This window comes from Lactuca virosa, chromosome 1, assembly GCF_052849685.1.
Source record: "Lactuca virosa cultivar CGN04683 chromosome 1, Lactuca_virosa_CGN04683_v6, whole genome shotgun sequence".
NCBI lineage: Eukaryota > Viridiplantae > Streptophyta > Magnoliopsida > Asterales > Asteraceae > Lactuca > Lactuca virosa.
This window is the reverse complement of record NC_136426.1, coordinates 211372930-211391230: the sequence shown is the minus strand read 5'-3', so window position 1 is coordinate 211391230 and position 18301 is coordinate 211372930. Positions and strand designations below refer to the sequence as shown.

At 36.6% G+C, this 18301-nt stretch overlaps 1 protein-coding gene and 1 non-coding gene across 2 annotated transcripts; one reads left to right on the top strand and one right to left on the bottom strand.

Annotated features, from left to right (window-relative positions):
- Positions 1-14791: 14791 nt before the first annotated feature.
- On the bottom strand, positions 14792-15886 carry LOC145127075 (uncharacterized). The gene has a single exon (XM_079062323.1). It carries the CDS (start codon positions 15884-15886, stop codon positions 14792-14794), a length of 1095 nt encoding a protein of 364 aa, XP_078918449.1.
- A 606-nt stretch (positions 15887-16492) lies between these two features.
- LOC145151629 (small nucleolar RNA R71) lies at positions 16493-16599 on the top strand. Its single transcript, XR_013732193.1, has one exon. It is a non-coding gene; the product is annotated as a small nucleolar RNA R71 (small nucleolar RNA).
- The last annotated feature ends 1702 nt before the right edge of the window (positions 16600-18301 follow it).

The window sequence follows — 18301 nt, the reverse complement described above, 5'->3', positions numbered from 1 at the left end:
TTTTTGATGTGGTAATGTTCATGCTAATCCAATTCAAAAGATAATTATCAAAAGTTTCATGTTTTGTATTAGTTTGATGGTTAGGATAATTACATGAAAATTGTTTGATTTGAATTGTCTTGTTCATATGAGTTTAATCTAGATCATTGTTTTTCTTGACATGTTTGTTTGTTTATTGGATGATCTAAATGGCCTTTAATGGATTCCATAACTTGTCCTCAAGTTAGGGAAAACCAAGAGTTTTTTGTGTTAAGTCATCATTAAAGCCATAGGTTACATAATTAAAGAGTCTTTTTCCTCATAAATAGTTTTATGAACTCCATAACTTGTCCTCAAGTTACGGATGTTCAAGAGTCTCTTCATTAAAAGTTTTTAAGAACTACATTAAACTCATATGTTATGGAATTGAAAAGTTTTTGAATTGTTCAAAACTTGCCCTCAAGTTTTGGAATTCGTAAAGTTACCCCTCGTGTATACTTTAGTTCCAAACCCTAGAATTTTAATAGTTTAAAATTCAACCCTTATACTATTATAATATTATAGGTTTAATATTTATATATATGTATAAGAGTAAAAGTCAGTCTTACCATTAGTAGGCCTCATTCACGAAGCCGGTCTATAAGGGGGGTATAAGGTTATTGCCTATAAAATGGCAGCTTAATGGGTGTCCACTCTCACCCACCGCTTCCTTTGACTGGTGGAGGGTCGTTAGCCGAACGGGTAGGACATGACTCTAATCTCCCTTCATTAAAAGTATAATGATAAATACTAAGTAACTAAACACTTATAAATTCCCAATCTTAGTTACTTAGGAAAATTTGAATTTGGTGCTAACCTATGAAATTGCACTTTCCACCCTTGTTAAGTTGTCAGTGGAGCGTGTGTGGTTAACCGACACACTAACATGGGGCTAACAATGCGTGGCAAAGGGTAGCTTAATGTTAATCATAGATCAATGCAGCGTGTGTGGTTAACCGGCACATTGATTAGGTGGTTGTAACATTGGGTGTACCAAGCTAATTTGCATGGTTATTCACTCCTTGTTTGTGATCCTCGGCATCCCAGTTGTTGGGGTACAAAGTTCTTCATGTATGACTTTGTAATGGGTTGACTTGTGTAGACCCACTTGCATTTGGTGTATTAGCCTTTAGACACATGTGTTAGTGAGAGTGAGAGAGAGACATGTAAACACCTCTATAAATAGTGGGTTCATACCACATGTAGAGGTGTGCTTGAGAGATGTAAAAGTGAGTGTGTGAGTGTGTGTTATTTATGTAGATGTAGATCTATGTCCCTTTTTGTAACACAATACATATTCAATACATCTCTTGAACACCCAAATCACCATGTTCATTGTGCAAACTTTAATTCCGCATGCCAAACAATGTTCTTTGTCACTACAATTGGTATCAGAGCGGGTCTTCAAGATCAAGGTGATATTTGAAGAACGATTCTCGGTTTGGCAAACATTTGTCACAATTTGAACAATTTTTGGTGAGTCTCTCTCTATGATCTCTCGTAATATTTGAATCGTGCGTTGCGTTTTTAAAATTTTTTGATCGTTTGACTCGTTGGATCAAAATTTTCTTTGAAAAAAACCCATTTGTTGTGATCCAATAATTTTTGTTGATCAAGATTCGATCCAATCTAATATCCGTTCGTTCAAATTGATTTTATAATTGCAACTATTCTTTTGAATGAAATCAATTGTATAAGTGGTCATCAATTCGTGTTAAGCACAATGGAAAATTCATCTACTGTTCATGTTCATCCATTGAGCCCAAATTCTAATCCATTATTGTTCACAATTCTTTGAGCCCAAAATGTCGTATGGTTACTGTTCTTCATTCCAATTTGAGTTCAATTAATTTTTTTCAATTAAATGAGCCCAAAATATAATAGATGTATATGACTCAATTCGCAGTTCGTCACTCTTCGTTCGCTTTATCTGTTATATATACTGTTCTTGATTCACATTTTGTTCAACTTGATCTCATAGATTTGATTTTGTTTCTTCATCTCTAACATTTGATTAGCTTTGATTCTTGAGTTAGAATTGTGAATCGGTTGTGTATGATAAGCCGATAATGATCAATTAATAGTCGATCCATTCTTTGATTTAGATGAAATTGATCAGCTTCTGAGTTAGAAGAATCAATTATTATCTGTTTGACATGAAAATCGATGATAGATTCATGGATTTATGTTTGTCGATTGATGAATTAAAGAGTCAAAGTCGATAGTCAAAATTGGAGTATAAAAATATCTGAAATCGATGGGTGGAAGCTTACTTTTGAAGTCGATGAATTGATTTTTCGATTTGGAATAGTTACGTGCAGTCGATTCTTGATACTCTTAAAATCTGAAACTCAAGAATCGATTGATGATTAAAGATTTGGAAATCGAAATCGGTTTTTGTTTTGGATTGTTAACTGAAATCAAAAGCTTGATTTTGATTTCAATGATCGAATTTGGGCTGACGTTGATGAACTGGACAGTGACGTAGATTTTGGTTGTAATCTTGGGAAAGATTGATGAACAAATGGGTTTTGGTTTTGATAAGACAATTTGTTTTAAGATTTGAAGGACTATTGCTTGTTTGGTTTGAAATCGAGATCTGATTGTTAGTATGGGAAGATGATTTCGATTGTTGATGTACGAAGGGCTCTCGCATGGTTATGAACTGGGAAGCAAGGTCTGTTAATGGATATGTGATAATCGAATGATCGATTTTCGTTTGTTCATTGGCATCAACTGGAAAAGCGAAGCCTGTTTGGTGTTTTGGATTTGAACGAAGGGGTTCTAATTTTGATTTTAGAATGAACGAACAGTCGATTTTGGAATTGGGGCAAATGTTCGAATGTTTGAAGGTGTATTTGGGTCGATTAAAGAAACTGGATCTGTTTTGGGGATGAACGAACCTTAGGTTGTGATTGAATGATCGAAGACTATGATTTTGAAGTTTTTGAAGTTCGTGTGTTTGTTCTTGGTTTTTTGATCGATGATTTGGGAAGCACAGTAAGAAACGAAGAATTTTTGGAATCGAACAGATGGGTGAATGTACGAAGCGTTCCTGTGTTTTGGATTGATGATTTGGGGAAGAACTGTAAGGAACGAAGGGTAATCTGAATGTACGAAGGGTTACTGTTCATATATCAGGCTTCGAACGCTTCGCATTTGTGTGTTTGGGAAAATTTTTGGGAAGAGGAGAGAAAATCAAAATTTTCGTGCGTTTGGGTGAAAAAATATTCGTGTGTTTGGTGCCTGAATTTTCGTACGAAGTGTTTATAAGAAAACAAACGAAGCGTGAATTGGTGAATTGGAGAAGAAAACAAATATTTTCGAATTGGGTTCCTCATCTTTTATCAAAGTGACACAAACGGTCTAACTTCGAATGTTGGGGCAAGGCTTCGAATGTTTGGCTAAAGGCTTCGAACATTTTGATCAAAATGCAAATTTTCGAATTCAGCCCCTGAAATTTCGAATGTTTGGCAAACCTCATCAATTCATTCAAGTTTCGAATATTTTGGGGATTCTTCGTATGTTTGGTGCAAATGGCAGAATTTTCAAAAATAGTCCCTGAGGCTTCGAATGTTTGGCGGTTCATACACAAATTTGAAAAATGATTGTTTTTGCTGAAAATTGAAGAAAATGCATTTCAAGCCCCTGCAGTTTGTGCAAATTGATGCTTTCTACCCAGCTTTGGAAAAGGGGGAGAGTTTTGCATATTTTGCTGTTTTGGGCGCACCGGGTCAGTGCAGAATTTTGAAATTGACAATTTCTACCCATTTTTGAGAAATTTTGTCAAAGGCGATCTGTGAACGAAGCTAAAAATTCAATATTTTTTGGATTTTCCGGATTGAAGCACAAAGTTTATGCCACATGTTAAGGGGGAGTTTTGACACGAAAAATTTCAAATAGAGCACGTTCTCTTTCCTTGAAGGTTTTATAATCAAGTTTCGATTATAAAAAGGGGGAGAAGTTTTATATGGAAATTCGAACTTGAATTTTTCATATTACGCTGATTTGAAGACCGAAGTGATCTTGAAGTTTTGAAGCTTACGGAATGATGCAATTGGAAGTTCGAAAATGATTTATTTTCGAAATGGGTTTGGTTTTATTGAAGATTTTTGGGATGTGTTTTTATGCGCAACTTTTGGGTGATTATTTGAAGTTAATCATTCGTTGCTGCTCGGTTTGTATGGTCTCACATCCTAGAGCCCAAATTGAAGAATCATGGACGAATTGAAGATTGAAGTTCGTTTCGACATGTGTCACCTTTGAGGCTCGAACCGCGTAGATGCTCGATTTTGGAAGATTTGAAGTGGGTCATCCATTCCTAACTTTGAGGGGGAGAATGTTGGGGTACAAAGTTCTTCATGTATGACTTTGTAATGGGTTGACTTGTGTAGACCCACTTGCATGTGGTGTATTAGCCTTTAGACACATGTGTTAGTGAGAGTGAGAGAGAGACATGTAAACACCTCTATAAATAATGGGTTCATACCACATGTAGAGGTGTGCTTGAGAGATGTAAAAGTGAGTGTGTGAGTGTGTGTTATTTATGTAAATGTAGATCTATGTCCCTTTTTGTAACACAATACATATTCAATACATCTCTTGAACACCCAAATCACCATGTTCATTGTGCAAACTTTAATTCCGCATGCCAAACCATGTTCTTTGTCACTACAATAGTCATAAACCTGAAGGGCACAATCGAGATTTAAACATGTCATTGAATAGTTCAATGAATCTCAAAGGATCTAGGAGTTTCAATCCAATTAAAACTTAATGAACAATTTCGTTTTTCATGGTGAAAATTGGTAAATCGTCATTTACCTACCTTCAAATATTTTATAGCTTGGATTACGACATCCCTCTTCCAAGTTATAAAATATTGTGTTGGGTCCTAGCCTTAATATTTCATATTGGGTGTTATATTAAGGACTTAAATCAACTAACTTGAATTTCTCCCTTATAGATGTCTAAGTTCAGACAACTATGATCTTCCCAAATCTCTTGGAACAAGCTTTCCTAATGAATATGATATCCTAATGGCAATCAAAGGTGAAAGATTAATCCCTTTGTTGTGCATTAATGGGACAAGGAAATCATACTTCACTTCCTCCACCTCCTCCAACAATTCACCCCAACCCACAAGTTCTAGGTCACTCAAGCCCTATTGGCAAGATGGAAAGTCTATGTGTGCTCACATCTTGGAGATGAAGTCACATATTGACAAGCCGGGACAGTTGGGTGTCAAAGTCTAGAGGAAGTTAGTTGTTGACTAGGTTCTTCAATCACTTTCTAAGTCACATAGTGAGTTCCTTAAGGACTACTGTATCACAGACCATGACATGACCCTTAATGATCTTACCTATTTGCTTGTTGCTGCTAAATCAGCAATGATTTGGAGCACTGGCAAAGCAAATTTTATTGGAAGATCAACCTCCCAAACTTCCATGGACATTGACAATGGTTACATTAGAAGTCCAGAAAAGCTTTCTCTTCCCAATGGAAAGGGGTCGACCATGGTCAAGTCGTTTGACCAATGGTAAAGAGAAAGGCTAAGTCTGAGATAGTCTCGTGTACCATTCCCAAAGAGTCCATATGTTTCTTTTGCCAAAAGAAGGGGAATTTGTTGCAAAGCTACCCTATTTACCTGAAAGTTCATAAGGAGGGTAAAGTCAAAAGTTTGACTCTACTTTAGGTAAAGTCCACTATCTAACTCAATTAAGTTCCTATTTGAAGATTCTTAATACATGATGTGACTAGGTCATATTTTGATGTTTTTTAGAATCGAAGGAAGCTTAAAAGAAGAAGTAAGCTGATTCTGATCGCGAAGATGGATTTCGATCGCATGGTTCGAAGATCAGAATTTGAGCTGCTGCTTAAGAGTTATGATAACTTGCTTAGGAATAGATAACAACATGTTCTTCATTTGTAAGTGCATTGTAAGAAAAAGTTTTTCCGCAAATATTTTATAAATAAAGGAAAAGTTTTTTTATTTTTATTTTATTTTAAGTTTCCTTACAATGGCATTTGTGAAAATTGTTGTTTATATGATTCCATTGACAACAATATTAGAAAATGGATTTGATTCTTTCGTTTGTGGTAATTTACCAAATAAGGAAATATTCGCATCACCCAAGCTTCAGGTGGATAGAAACTTGGAATCATACAACTTGTATTGTATGATGAATGAGAATTTTCATCTTTGGGAAATTAAGACTAATTCCTTGTTCACATGTGTATGTGAGTCAAGTGAAGGACTAGGGGATCGGGTACACTTGGTTGTGTGCTGATCAGGTCCACCACAAAGATCAATAAGACTATTCGTCATGATTTACTAAAGTTTAGTAAATATGGTTATACTTACAAGTTTTAGTATAATTCTAAAACATTGGAAAAGTTTCAGTGCATGGCAGAACGAATGAGAAGAATCAAATTAGGCAGAAAGATAAAAGTTTCTCCAATCTGAAAAGATGGAAGAGTACTTGAAGTATCTTGTTTTATGATCATCTTAGTGATTATGAAACCATATCAAAATTGATTTTCTAAGGACATCTTAGTGTATTTGTTTGGCTAAGAAGAGGAATCATGGATTGTTGGAATGGTTAAAATCAAAAGGATGAATCATACTTCGTTCCAAGATTGTAACCTTGAGTGACATAAAGAAAGGTTTAAAACACTTGTCAAATGTAGATTAAAATGTTTTCTACTCTTGTACATTTGAAATTGGTAAGTTGTGATGTCTTGATAAAACAAAGACCAACTGTGACCAATTGTGTGAAGTGTTTGTCTTGATAAGAATCCACACTATCTCTTGAATATTTGTTGGTCAAGGAATGGTTCTTGGCAAGAGAATATTATATGTCAAGAGGACCGTGGGAGTCTTAAAGGTCTTGAAAAGTTTCAAGAACTAATCAAGGATGAAACCTATTGTTTATCACTGGCACACGACTTGAGGTTTGTAACCTATCATGTTGACATATTCTTGTTTATGTGCCCATTCCAGTTAAAGTTGACTATACATATGAGTTGTGAGAGTTCTCAATTGGTTGCATAACAACCTGGAAGCAATGGTAGGCCCTTGTGCTGCCAGGTGGCAAGAAATTAAGAATGAACAAGTTCAGTACATATAAGTTTGGATTTGTCATTAACCTTGTCTTGTGATTATGGTTTTGACAAATTCACATGTATAGGAATACATACACCATAAAATATAAGAGTCAAAATGTTTCTCTCCAATTCATGAAAATGATGGTGAGGAAACGCTTTCACTAAGAAGATTTTAAGGCGATAGCAATTGTGATATTTGCCTTCTCAAAGTCGTTAGTGGAGCGTGTGTGGTTAAACGGCACACTAACATGGACTTGTGAGAATGGGAAAAGGGCTAAACATTATGATTACAACATCCCTCTTCATAATTTTTTAGACACATATATGAGCTATTTAAGAAAAGGTGTGTGAGTTTGAGAAGCCTAGATAAGGTCTTATCAAAGCATCTTATATCAGAAATCTGAACTTTTCTATGAAAGTCAATAAAGTATTGATTTCTAGAAGTCCAACTGATTTCTGGCGATATGTCAAAGCTAGTGGGAGCATAAGTGTTATGCTAGTAAAGTAATAATTATTATGTTAGTGGGAGCATAATTAATTATGGTAAATATTGCAAGCTAGCAATGTTAATTATAGAAAACAAAAGTTTCAATTTGTGAAGTTCCAGGGGTTGAAAAAGTTCTTTTGCTATAATTAAGGGAGAGGAATTCATGCTTCATTTCAAATCTAAAAGCTTAAATTGTGAGGTTTTAATCAAATTTAGTCATGATTATATTATTTGCGTTCTAAAATTCTATTATGATTACGACATCCCTTTTCATAATTCGAATTATGAGAACATGACAAATTATAAGAAATATTGTAGCAAAAGAATGGTCAAGTATCATGTCTTTATGTGAGACATCATGAATTGTGTCTTGTATGCTTCAGATATAGGATCGATTGCATGTGCTATAATATTTATCCGTTCTAAATTTTCCAAGTGCCTAGGGCATTAAGAGGGAAAAAGAAATAGAACGAGATATGACTGAAATGATTAAGCAATTGTCGAGGACAATCTGAGGTTTAGCTAAGATTGATTTCACATGGGCAGTTGGAAGTATGGTGTAAAATTTTGAAGAGGGTCCATATTGACATATTCTGAAAAGAGGTAGCTCTTGTTCAGAAGTGATAGTCAAAATGGGAATATGGAAATGTTTTCCATATTGGAAGTTGGATTTTATAAGAAAGTTAGAAACTTTTATGCAAGAAGGATGTTCAAAGGAATGTACTTTTAACTTGAGACTTCATCTCCTTGGAATTGTCTTGTAACAATTTCCAGTGGAATATATTGTAATATCGATGGTCAAGTCTTTGTGACTCTTGGTACCTAGACATTACAAAACAATATTGCATAATAGTGTAGAATCTAACACATTCTGGCAGTGACAAGAGTTTGGAATTCTTACACTTGCAATAAAGATTTGGGATTGTGAAATGAGCATCATTGGAATCATGTTCGATTGATCTATTTCACAAAGTAAGGATCATAGAAAAACATAGTGTTGATGTGTGTAAAACCAACTAGTTTTAATCCTACTTTTCTAATGTAAATTTGACACACAATAGGCAGTGTACCTGTCAATTGGTGGTATAGTTTTTTAGTAAGCAGGGTATCGAACTCAAGGAACGGTAAATTTTTAAATTAACTACTAGTACTATCTAAAAACAGATAATAAATGAAGGGGTTTTCTCTAGTTTTGCAAGACTAGAAAACTTAAATATCTAACTAAAACTCAAACAAAACAAATAACAACTAGAGAGTAAAAATCAACTAAATTCAATGGTAAAGGAGACTTCTGTTTACGTTTGACTCATTTGATCCTATGGTTGATTTTATGAAAAGTGCAATGGATTAATTCTTCTTTGGCTACTGATTAAGGTGATTAGGTTCACGTTCGCTATTACTAATCCTTAGAAAACAAATTAATCTAAGCAGTGGCCAGTTGTTTAAATTAATGAATTTCCTAGTTTATTTATTCGGGTTAAGTAAGACTTGTAGTGGTTAACTAAATTGGTCCTTCAATTAATCTTTTGCTGATGGTTCGTCACACAGGCTCACATATTAATTTTCCTATTCTCTATTAACCCTAGTTTCACGTTCGCTATTCCTAGGCATATAGCAATGTTTTCACATAAATCATATGAGATTAGCAATTAAGAGATGGTCATGCAACTTAATTACAGGTTAATTAACAGAAAATAGTCATAATTAACACATAAGGGTTTTTAACAAGCTTAGCAAAACAAATCACCAAATAAGAATAATCCAAATCATAAAATCAACACATAATCACAAAATTTGTCTTTCCTAAACAGAAGAAAATAGTCTTAGCTCATGATTTCAGAAAAATCAAAGTCACAAACGAAATCTACTAATAAAAACATGGTTTAGACAAGAGATTGGGTAAGAATAAACTTGATTTTTGCCTTAATCCTCCTTAAGATTGAATGTAGACTTGATTCCTTGACTTCCTACGCTCCAGCAGTCCTTCAATCGAAAAGTATCCTCCAAGGGTTTCTTAGAAAAACCGAGTATCGATCTGAAAGCCCCTTTTTATAGATTAGAGGCGACTCGTGGAGTCTAGGGACTAACTCGTCGAGTCCCTCATTAAATCCCCGTGTACGGCAAGGCAAGGACTCTTCTGCTTCGAGAATGTTCGTGGGAATTCGTCGAGTCAAGGGTCAACTCGCCGAGTCCTTCTTGTTTTTTGGCTCTTTTCTTCTTTCTTTGATTCCCAAGCTCCCGATAGCTTCTCATGCTTCCTTTTGCTTCCAAGCACTTCTTATGAATTGAAAATATAATTTAAATGTAATTAAGCATCTTTTGTTCCATAATTGCATTAAAATAGTCAAAAGTATTAATATTCTTATACAAAATATATGACTAAATATGCACATATCAAATTACCCCATACTTGACTTTTGCTTGCCCCCAAGCAAAACTGAATTTTAAACATACTAAAACCACATAAAACAATCCTAATCAAACCCAGCCATTATGCCAAGACCTCAATGCATGCATTTGTGTCTAAATTTTTTCCTAAGGAACCCCCCATACTCTAAATACTCACAATCCTCATAAACACTTGCCCACTTCTTTTGAACAACACTCATTTTATGTATCCCTCCGAATCAATCCTTAGAAAACTTTCTTAACCTCAAGGTATTTTTGTAAAGCTACCCAAGCATACATAATCTAGAGAATTACAACTTTTAGATACCATAATGGAGCTCTTGAATTCTTCACTTTCTTTGATATTTGATCTTCAATTTGTACTTTGAATTCATCACCTTTTTGTGTGATTTTTGGTATCTTCAACTTCTGAATTTCTTCAGAATTTTTGATCTTTGATCTTGAAACTTTAAACTTGATAGCTCCAAAAATTCTTCAACTTTTTGGTAATTTCTCTCTCTCTCTCTCTCTCTCTCTCTCTCTCTCTCTCTCTCTCTCTCTCTCTCTCTCTCTCTCTCTCTCTCTCTCTCTCTCTCTCTCTCTCTCTTTTTTACATGTTTATCTCACTTTTTTTTCACTCAAATCCTACATGCTTAAGCAGGGGTGCTTAACTTCAACCCTTATTGGTTAAGATACAAACCTTCCTGGATAGATTTCTGGTACACGATGCTAAACATATCGCGACCCTCAAACTAAGCGAGGTTGTGTTTTTGTCCCATGATTTCACTAGAATAAGGGAGGCCACAAATACACTATAACATATATTGGCTCAACTAAACATTTGGGTCCTCATAGAATCATAATACCAGCATGGATCCTAATTGCTTTACCAAAATTTTCTAAATTAATCCTAGAAATATTAATGCAAAATTTTTAAAATTAAGCCTAAATTAAGATCCTAAGTTATCTAATGTAACCAACCCCCAACCCCACACTTAATTCATGCAATGTCCCCATTGCATGCTATGCATGATAAAGAAAACAAAAGTAAAAAAGGAATTGGAACAAACTCCCCTGGGATAGCAGTTGCGAGGTTGATCTTTGACATTAAAAGTTCCATCTTCAATTGACTTTAGACATGGGAACAACTCATCCATGCCTCGGGAGTCAAGTCTCGTGTAGTTCATAACTCTAAAAATGCAGGAAAAACTCTCGGAAATCTACAAGAATTACTCTTCAAAAGTGCAGCTAATTTCCGTGTGAAATAATCATCAAATCATAAGCTTGAAAAGTGAAATACGTAGCAACTCGTCGAGTTAGTGATGTGACTCGCTGAGTTCTAGAGCAAAAAGGCAGAATCCAAGTTTTTACACTGGGACTCATTGAGTAGGTAAGTGCACTCGGTGAGTCCATAGCTGGGTGAAAAAATTTTATATTCTGCTCCAAAGTTGATTCTGATTTGTTGGGAAACTAATCAATCGAGACTCTTCCATTTTTTTCCTTCAGTATTTAGACAATTTCCAACTCTTTTCTTGACCGGACTCTAAACTCGGACTCCATTCTTTCTCGCCTAGACTCGATAATTCTATCACTCTCGAGACCCTTTTCATGCCAACCCTTTATCCAAATTCTAAAAAGACTAAAACAAACATGTAATAAAAAGGAAAAACACACCAAAAGCAAATCCTAAACTACTTGTCCAAACAAAATCAAACAAAAACAAACAAATAAAAATTGTTTTCAAGACAACCAAATAAAATAAAAAGGATCATTCAATCTTCTTCTTCCTCCTCATCATCATCTCCATCATCATCCCGCGCTCCGCTTCCACTTGCTCCACTTCTTCTCGCCTCTATCCGCTCCTCTCATGTGTGAATATACAGATAATTTCCTCCATCAATATGCAGAAGTTGGAAGTGATTAAACAATTGGATGTGTGATTGGTTACTAAAATTGACCGCCCTAGCCAAATCGTTTTGAAGCCGGCGCATCTCAACATTATACCAATCCATTGGTACTTCATCATCAACCGGGATTACCGGTGGTTCATCATGGTCTTCTCTTTGGCGTCTTCTCACTCGCATACCCGACACCTCGGGTGCTATCACCGGATCATCATGAGGAATGGAAAAGGTTCCTCCACTTAAATCTTCAATTATCTTTGCCCTCCTATAAAGCATAATACCAAAAGGAGGGGTCGGAACCTCCTTCAACATATCCCATGCTCCCGCGTTCATCAACCCATACGATCTTGCTAGGCGGGTCACAAACATCCCGCTATTGATTTTGGAAGTCTTCCTATCCTTGACTGCTCCCTCGGATAAATAGGATGTCATGCAAAATGGGAGACTGCAAAAAGTATTTGGAGTAATAATACTCCACAAATAAAACACATCAAGGTTAGGAACCTTGTCGTCGTCTTTCCGCATGTTGATCGTACTTGAGATGAGGCGATGAATTAGTCGGTGGGTGGGTGATCTAATGCTCCCCTTTTGAGCGGATTTGGGAATGTAAACCTTGTTAGCAATAGTGCTCCACCAAATAGAACCCTTGACACCGTCCGGAAAAGCTTGGTGACAATGTTTAAGAAAAGTACCAAATGCACCAGTGTTGACCAATTGTTGGTCATAAATTCCCAACCTCCAAGCCAGCTCCACCATACTACAATGGCGGAATTCCCCACCGAGACAAAATGCAATGTTCGCCGGAGTATAATAATCGTTTCCCGCACGAAAAGAAATGGTGGAGAAAAATTCCCAGCACAATTCCTGGTACACTGGCTCTTGAATTCTGAATAACCGGTTCCATCCGTCACAGGTTATTGACACCCCATTATATGTGAATGTCTTGACGAAATAAGGGGCTAATTCTTCCTCATAACGCACTCGTCCAAGCCACTCCCAATCAATTTCATTTGGGACAAAGATTTCCTTCTTTTTCAGCTCTTCCAACCTCTTCCTCCACTTCCTCATTATAGATTCGGAATTGATCCGTGGGAAGTTTAACCAAGGATGGGATTCTTGGTTCCCACGGGAGCTTTGACCCCTTCTGAAAGACATGTTCCTGCAAAATAACACAAACAACACAAACAAACCACAAAATACAGAAACCATCAAAACATAAATCCTGACAAACACGACTGGAGTCGTCGAGTCAATGACAGACTCGACGAGTCTGATGAACACATCGGGTCTTGCTGTGGTTCGAACTGTATTGAGTCATGTAAACTCTAAATTTATCTCAGGGGTTTGTCCATGAAGGTGTCCTAAACACTAATTCATAACCATTGCGAACAAAAACTAACAAAACATGTCAAATTTAAGAACCCTAGAAATCATGTATTTTCAAAAACGGGTTTTTTTTTCTTCAGAAATTAAGACCATATAACATCTAAAGGTTGAACCTTTAACAGAATTAGGAGTGAAAATTGTTACCTTGTATGAAGATTTTGTAGAAATCAAGAGAAGAATGAAGATGAAAGCTTGAGAGAGTTTGGCATGGCGAGCGGTGTCGGCTGCTGTGTAGAATGAAAGTGATGTTTCAATTAGGGTTAAAACCCTAATTTTACTGAATTGTAAAATTATTTTTTTTTTCAGTAAATAGTACCGACACGTCGAGTAAGGGTACCGAATCGGCGAGTCATGTCGCGGGTCAATTTTTCTGGATATCTAAGGACTCGTCGAGTAGGTGGCCTAACTCGGCGAGTCTGTTAAGCTGTTTGAAATTTTTTTTATAAAAACTTCACTTTTCTTAAAATATTAACACCACACCCCACACTCAGGCCTTTCTTGACCTCAAGCAATCATTTGTAGACAATTAGGAAGAATTGGATAGAAAAATCCTAAGAAAACCAAACAAAAACGAAAAATAAAATGAGAAAATAAAAAGAAAGCAAACTCTCGTAACGGGTTGCCTCCCGTCAAGCGCTTCTTTTTGAGGAGTCTTTAGCTGGACTCCTTTCCGCTCTACCGTTCTGCGTTGTCCTTCATCGGGAAGCCATGCCTAATCCTTTGTGGTTTGTATTTTGTTTTGTAAGCATGTATTTTTCTCTTATATGCCCTTCTCAATTCGTCTTTCCTTCTTCTTTCAGCATTGTCTTCAGATTCACACCTTGTCCTTTTTCCACACTTCTTCTTCTTTACCCCGTTCTTTGGATCCATCTTTTGTACTTCTTTTTTGTTTATCTTTATTGCCCTTTCAATTGTCACTTCATCATCACTCGATATCAAAGATTCTTCCTCACTTTTGTCACATACTAAAGAATCTGGTGGTTCAAAAGCAAACACTACATAATTAGGAGCCACTCGGGCTCGAGGTTTGGTCCTTTTGGTTGTGGTTGAGATTGCTTTTCGATCAAGCATGTGTGACTCATTAAAAGAGTGATGTGTATCACTATTCGAGGCCTTAATATTCTTTTCATCTTCCAAACTTTCCTTCATGTCATGTTGAAATTCTCCATCCTTTTGCACAATTGTGTCAAGATAAGCCAAATGGGCATTTTCAAAATCACTTACATCATTAACAACTTCAATTTCCTTAATTAACTTCTCATGCAAAATATTCACATCAAGTCTGGAAAGGGTACTCGTAGTTTGCAGGACAAAATCCTCCATTGGTCTTGACTTTTCGTTTGGACTCGTCGAGTCAGTATATGCTACTCGGCGAGTCGATGTGTTCTCAATAATTCTATGGACTTCCTTGTAATATGCTTCCTCTAACATCTTCTCTATCTCCCTCAAATCTCTTTCAGCATCAAAATTGTCCTCCAAGGCTAATATGAATTTATTTGGATTACCTTCTTGAAAAAGTGCAATCTCTTTCTAATAATTCGTCATCCAAATCCATTGAGGAAGCCTTATCTTTCTTTATCTCTTCATGATTTTTCTCCTGCTCTGCTTTAAAAATTACTGAATCATCCCCCACCCTTAGTGTTAATGTAGATTCACACACATCGACTATAGCACCTACAGTATTCAAGAATGGTCTCCCAAGAATGATTGAGACTTTGAGGTCTTCTTCCATGTCCAGCACTACGAAATCAGCAGGGAAAACAAAATTATCAACCTTCATGAGAAGATCTTCGCATACTCCAATTCGATGTTTTATCGTTTTATCGGCTAGATGGATCTTCATATGGATAGGCTTTGGGTCCGGCAAGTTTAACTTCTTGAAGAAAGAATATGGCATGAGATTTATACTTGCCCCCGAATCAGTCAACGCTCGAGTGATAATTATATTTCCTAATTGACAAGATAAGGTAATGCTACCCGGATCACCCCTCTTCTCTTGCAACTCATTCAATACTAATTCAGCGAGTTCAGACATATCTTTTCTAGCTGTAAAGAGACCCTTAAGAAACCATGCATATTTAGGCGTTTGAAGTATCGTTTCAACAAATGGAATGGTCACTTGGAGGGCCTTTACATGCTCCATAAATTTTCTATACCCTTGGATATGCTCCTGATGAATGGCTCGAATCGGAAATGGTAAGGGAGGCCGGTAAGGTTTCAAAAGAAAGCTGGTTTTATCAACAGATCGTGGACTCGTCGAATCCTTGTATGGGACTCGGTTAGTCGAGTCGGGTTCTGCCAACTTCGATTTTTCTGCCTCTTTTGCTTGCACCTTTTTAGCATCCTTCTGGATAGGGGTCATAGGAACGAAAATTTTCTTAGAATCAGTTGTTGTAGCATTTATATGCTCTATTCTTGGATTCTTTTCGGTATTGCTTGGAAGTTCACCCGGTGCTCTATGATTGATTTGGTGTGCAAGCTGACCTAGCTGCTTCTCAATGTTATGAATAGAGGCTTGTTGATTCCTAAGCATAGCTTGTTGATCTATCATTATAGTTTCATGCTCTCTAATCATGCCTTGTTGCTCCTTTACCATATTTCGTTGTTCTTTTATTGCCGCATCGGTATCATTATGCCTTTTCTCGGACGCAGCTACAAATCTTGTGAACATATCTTCCAAAATCAGATTTCTTCTCTAGCACCGTTTCCTCTTTTTGATAAAAGCCCCTTTGTTTTTGCTTATATTTTTCCTCCTTTGCCTTTTTGTACTCATCATACGGAAGCCATTCCTTTTTTGGGTTTTCGCCAATTGTCATCGTACCTATCACCACTTGAATAGCACACTTGTGCTTTCCGGTTCCCATTCTCGTCCAAATCACAATCTCTAGTAAAGTGGGGCCCGTTACAATTCTCACATCCTACCCGGATAACGTGGATGGATTGGTCCATCTTAGTCATTCTACGATCCAAACTCTCTAGTTTAGCCATCATTGCTGCCATGCTATCATTAACTGAGTTCACCACCCCTCGACTTAGTTTATTCCTTGGGTTATGATATTCTCTAGAGTATTTAGAGAATTCTTCAATTAGTTGCTTTATCACCGGGGGTGCCTTCTTCGTGAGCGGTCCTTGCGAGTCAAGAAGTTGCCTTGTGGTCACATTCACCCCATCATAGAAAATGGAGACTTCTTGTTGGCTATTAAGATCATGATGTGGGCAATTCCTTAGTAAACCTTTGTATCTCTCCCATGCCTCGTATAAGGACTCTCCAGCTTGTTGCTCAAATTTTGCTATGGCTTTCTTCAACTTGGCTATCTTTGAAGGAGGGCAAAATTGATCGATGAATTCTTCCTTCATCTTGGCCCAAGTGGTGATGGATCCTGGAGGGAGTGATTTGGGCCAATCTTTCGCAGCTCCCTTAAACGTGACTCGTAGCATACGAAGCAGAACGGTATGGCGCCCACATTTGGAACATTAAAGTAATCGGCTATATCATTGACCTCGTCTAGATGTTTGTATGCGTCTTCATGATCTTTCCCGTAGAATGGGATCTCCTTAAGTTGAGCAAGTATGTGGCCTTTGAGTTCAAAGGTGGCAGTCGCGGGAATTGCAGGTTGCACAAGTCCTGGGCCAGTATCATCACGTATCCTCTTCTTCCATTCTCCCATGAGAACTTCATCGATGTTCGCCATGGTGTTGTCGAGTTCTCCTTCTAAATTGCTTCCTTCTTCGTATTCGGAATTGTACTTGTACTCAAATTCGGTTTCTTTGTGGAATGTATCATCTCCAAGATTTCCAAGGTTGCTTCCTTCGCTCTTTTGGCTGCTGGACTCACCTGCTTTCTTTTTCTTTTTCTTCCCAAAGACTGATTTGAGGTCCTTGAATGGTGATTTCTTTGGCGGGTTAGTGTCTTCAAGTACTTTGTCTTTGTTTTTCCTAAGTGCGAATTCTGGGTCTTCAAGTGGAGGAACCAAAGGTGTGTTGGATCCTCGGGTCATGTAATACATGCAACCAAAACAAGAAAAACGCGTAAAAAGAACAAAAATAAAATAAAAACGAAATTTACTATTTCAGCGACAGACTCGTGGAGTCTATTCGTAGGGACTCGGCGAGTTCACTGCTTAAACAGAAAAAAAAAATTAAACATAAATTCCTAAAGGCTAAAAACTGAAAATCAATCCTAATACTAAATTTACTTAAAACAATAACTTTGTGCAAGGAAAATCTCACACAAAGGATCGATAACACTAGTATCAAATTAAATTTTAGAACTGTTCCCCGGCAACGGCGCCAAAAACTTGATGTGTGTAAAACCAACTAGTTTTAATCCTACTTTTCTAATGTAAATTTGGCACACAATAGGCAATGTACCTGTCAATTGGTGGTATAGTTTTTTAGTAAGCGGGGTATCGAACTCAGGGAACAGTAAAATTTTAAATTAACTACTAGTACTATCTAAAAACAAATAATAAAAGAAGGGGTTTTCTCTAGTTTTGCAAGACTAGAAAACTTAAATATCTAGTTTCACGTTCGCTATTCCTAGGCATATAGCAATGTTTTCACATAAATCATATGAGATTAGCAATTAAGAGATGGTCATGCAACTTAATTACAGGTTAATTAACAGAAAATAGTCATAATTAACACATAAGGGTTTTTAACAAGCTTAGCAAAACAAATCACCAAATAAGAATAATCCAAATCATAAAATCAACACATAATCACAAAATTTGTCTTTCCTAAACAGAAGAAAATAGTCTTAGCTCATGATTTCAGAAAAATCAAAGTCACAAACGAAATCTACTAATAAAAACATGGTTTAGACAAGAGATTGGGTAAGAATAAACTTGATTTTTGCCTTAATCCTCCTTAAGATTGAATGTAGACTTGATTCCTTGACTTCCTACGCTCCAGCAGTCCTTCAATCGAAAAGTATCCTCCAAGGGTTTCTTAGAAAAACCGAGTATCGATCTGAAAGCCCCTTTTTATAGATTAGAGGCGACTCGTGGAG

Coding starts and splice junctions, on each gene's coding strand:
- LOC145127075 (XM_079062323.1), bottom strand. CDS start 15,886: ATGGTAAAGGAGCAACAAGGCATGATTAGAGAGCATGAAACTATAATG.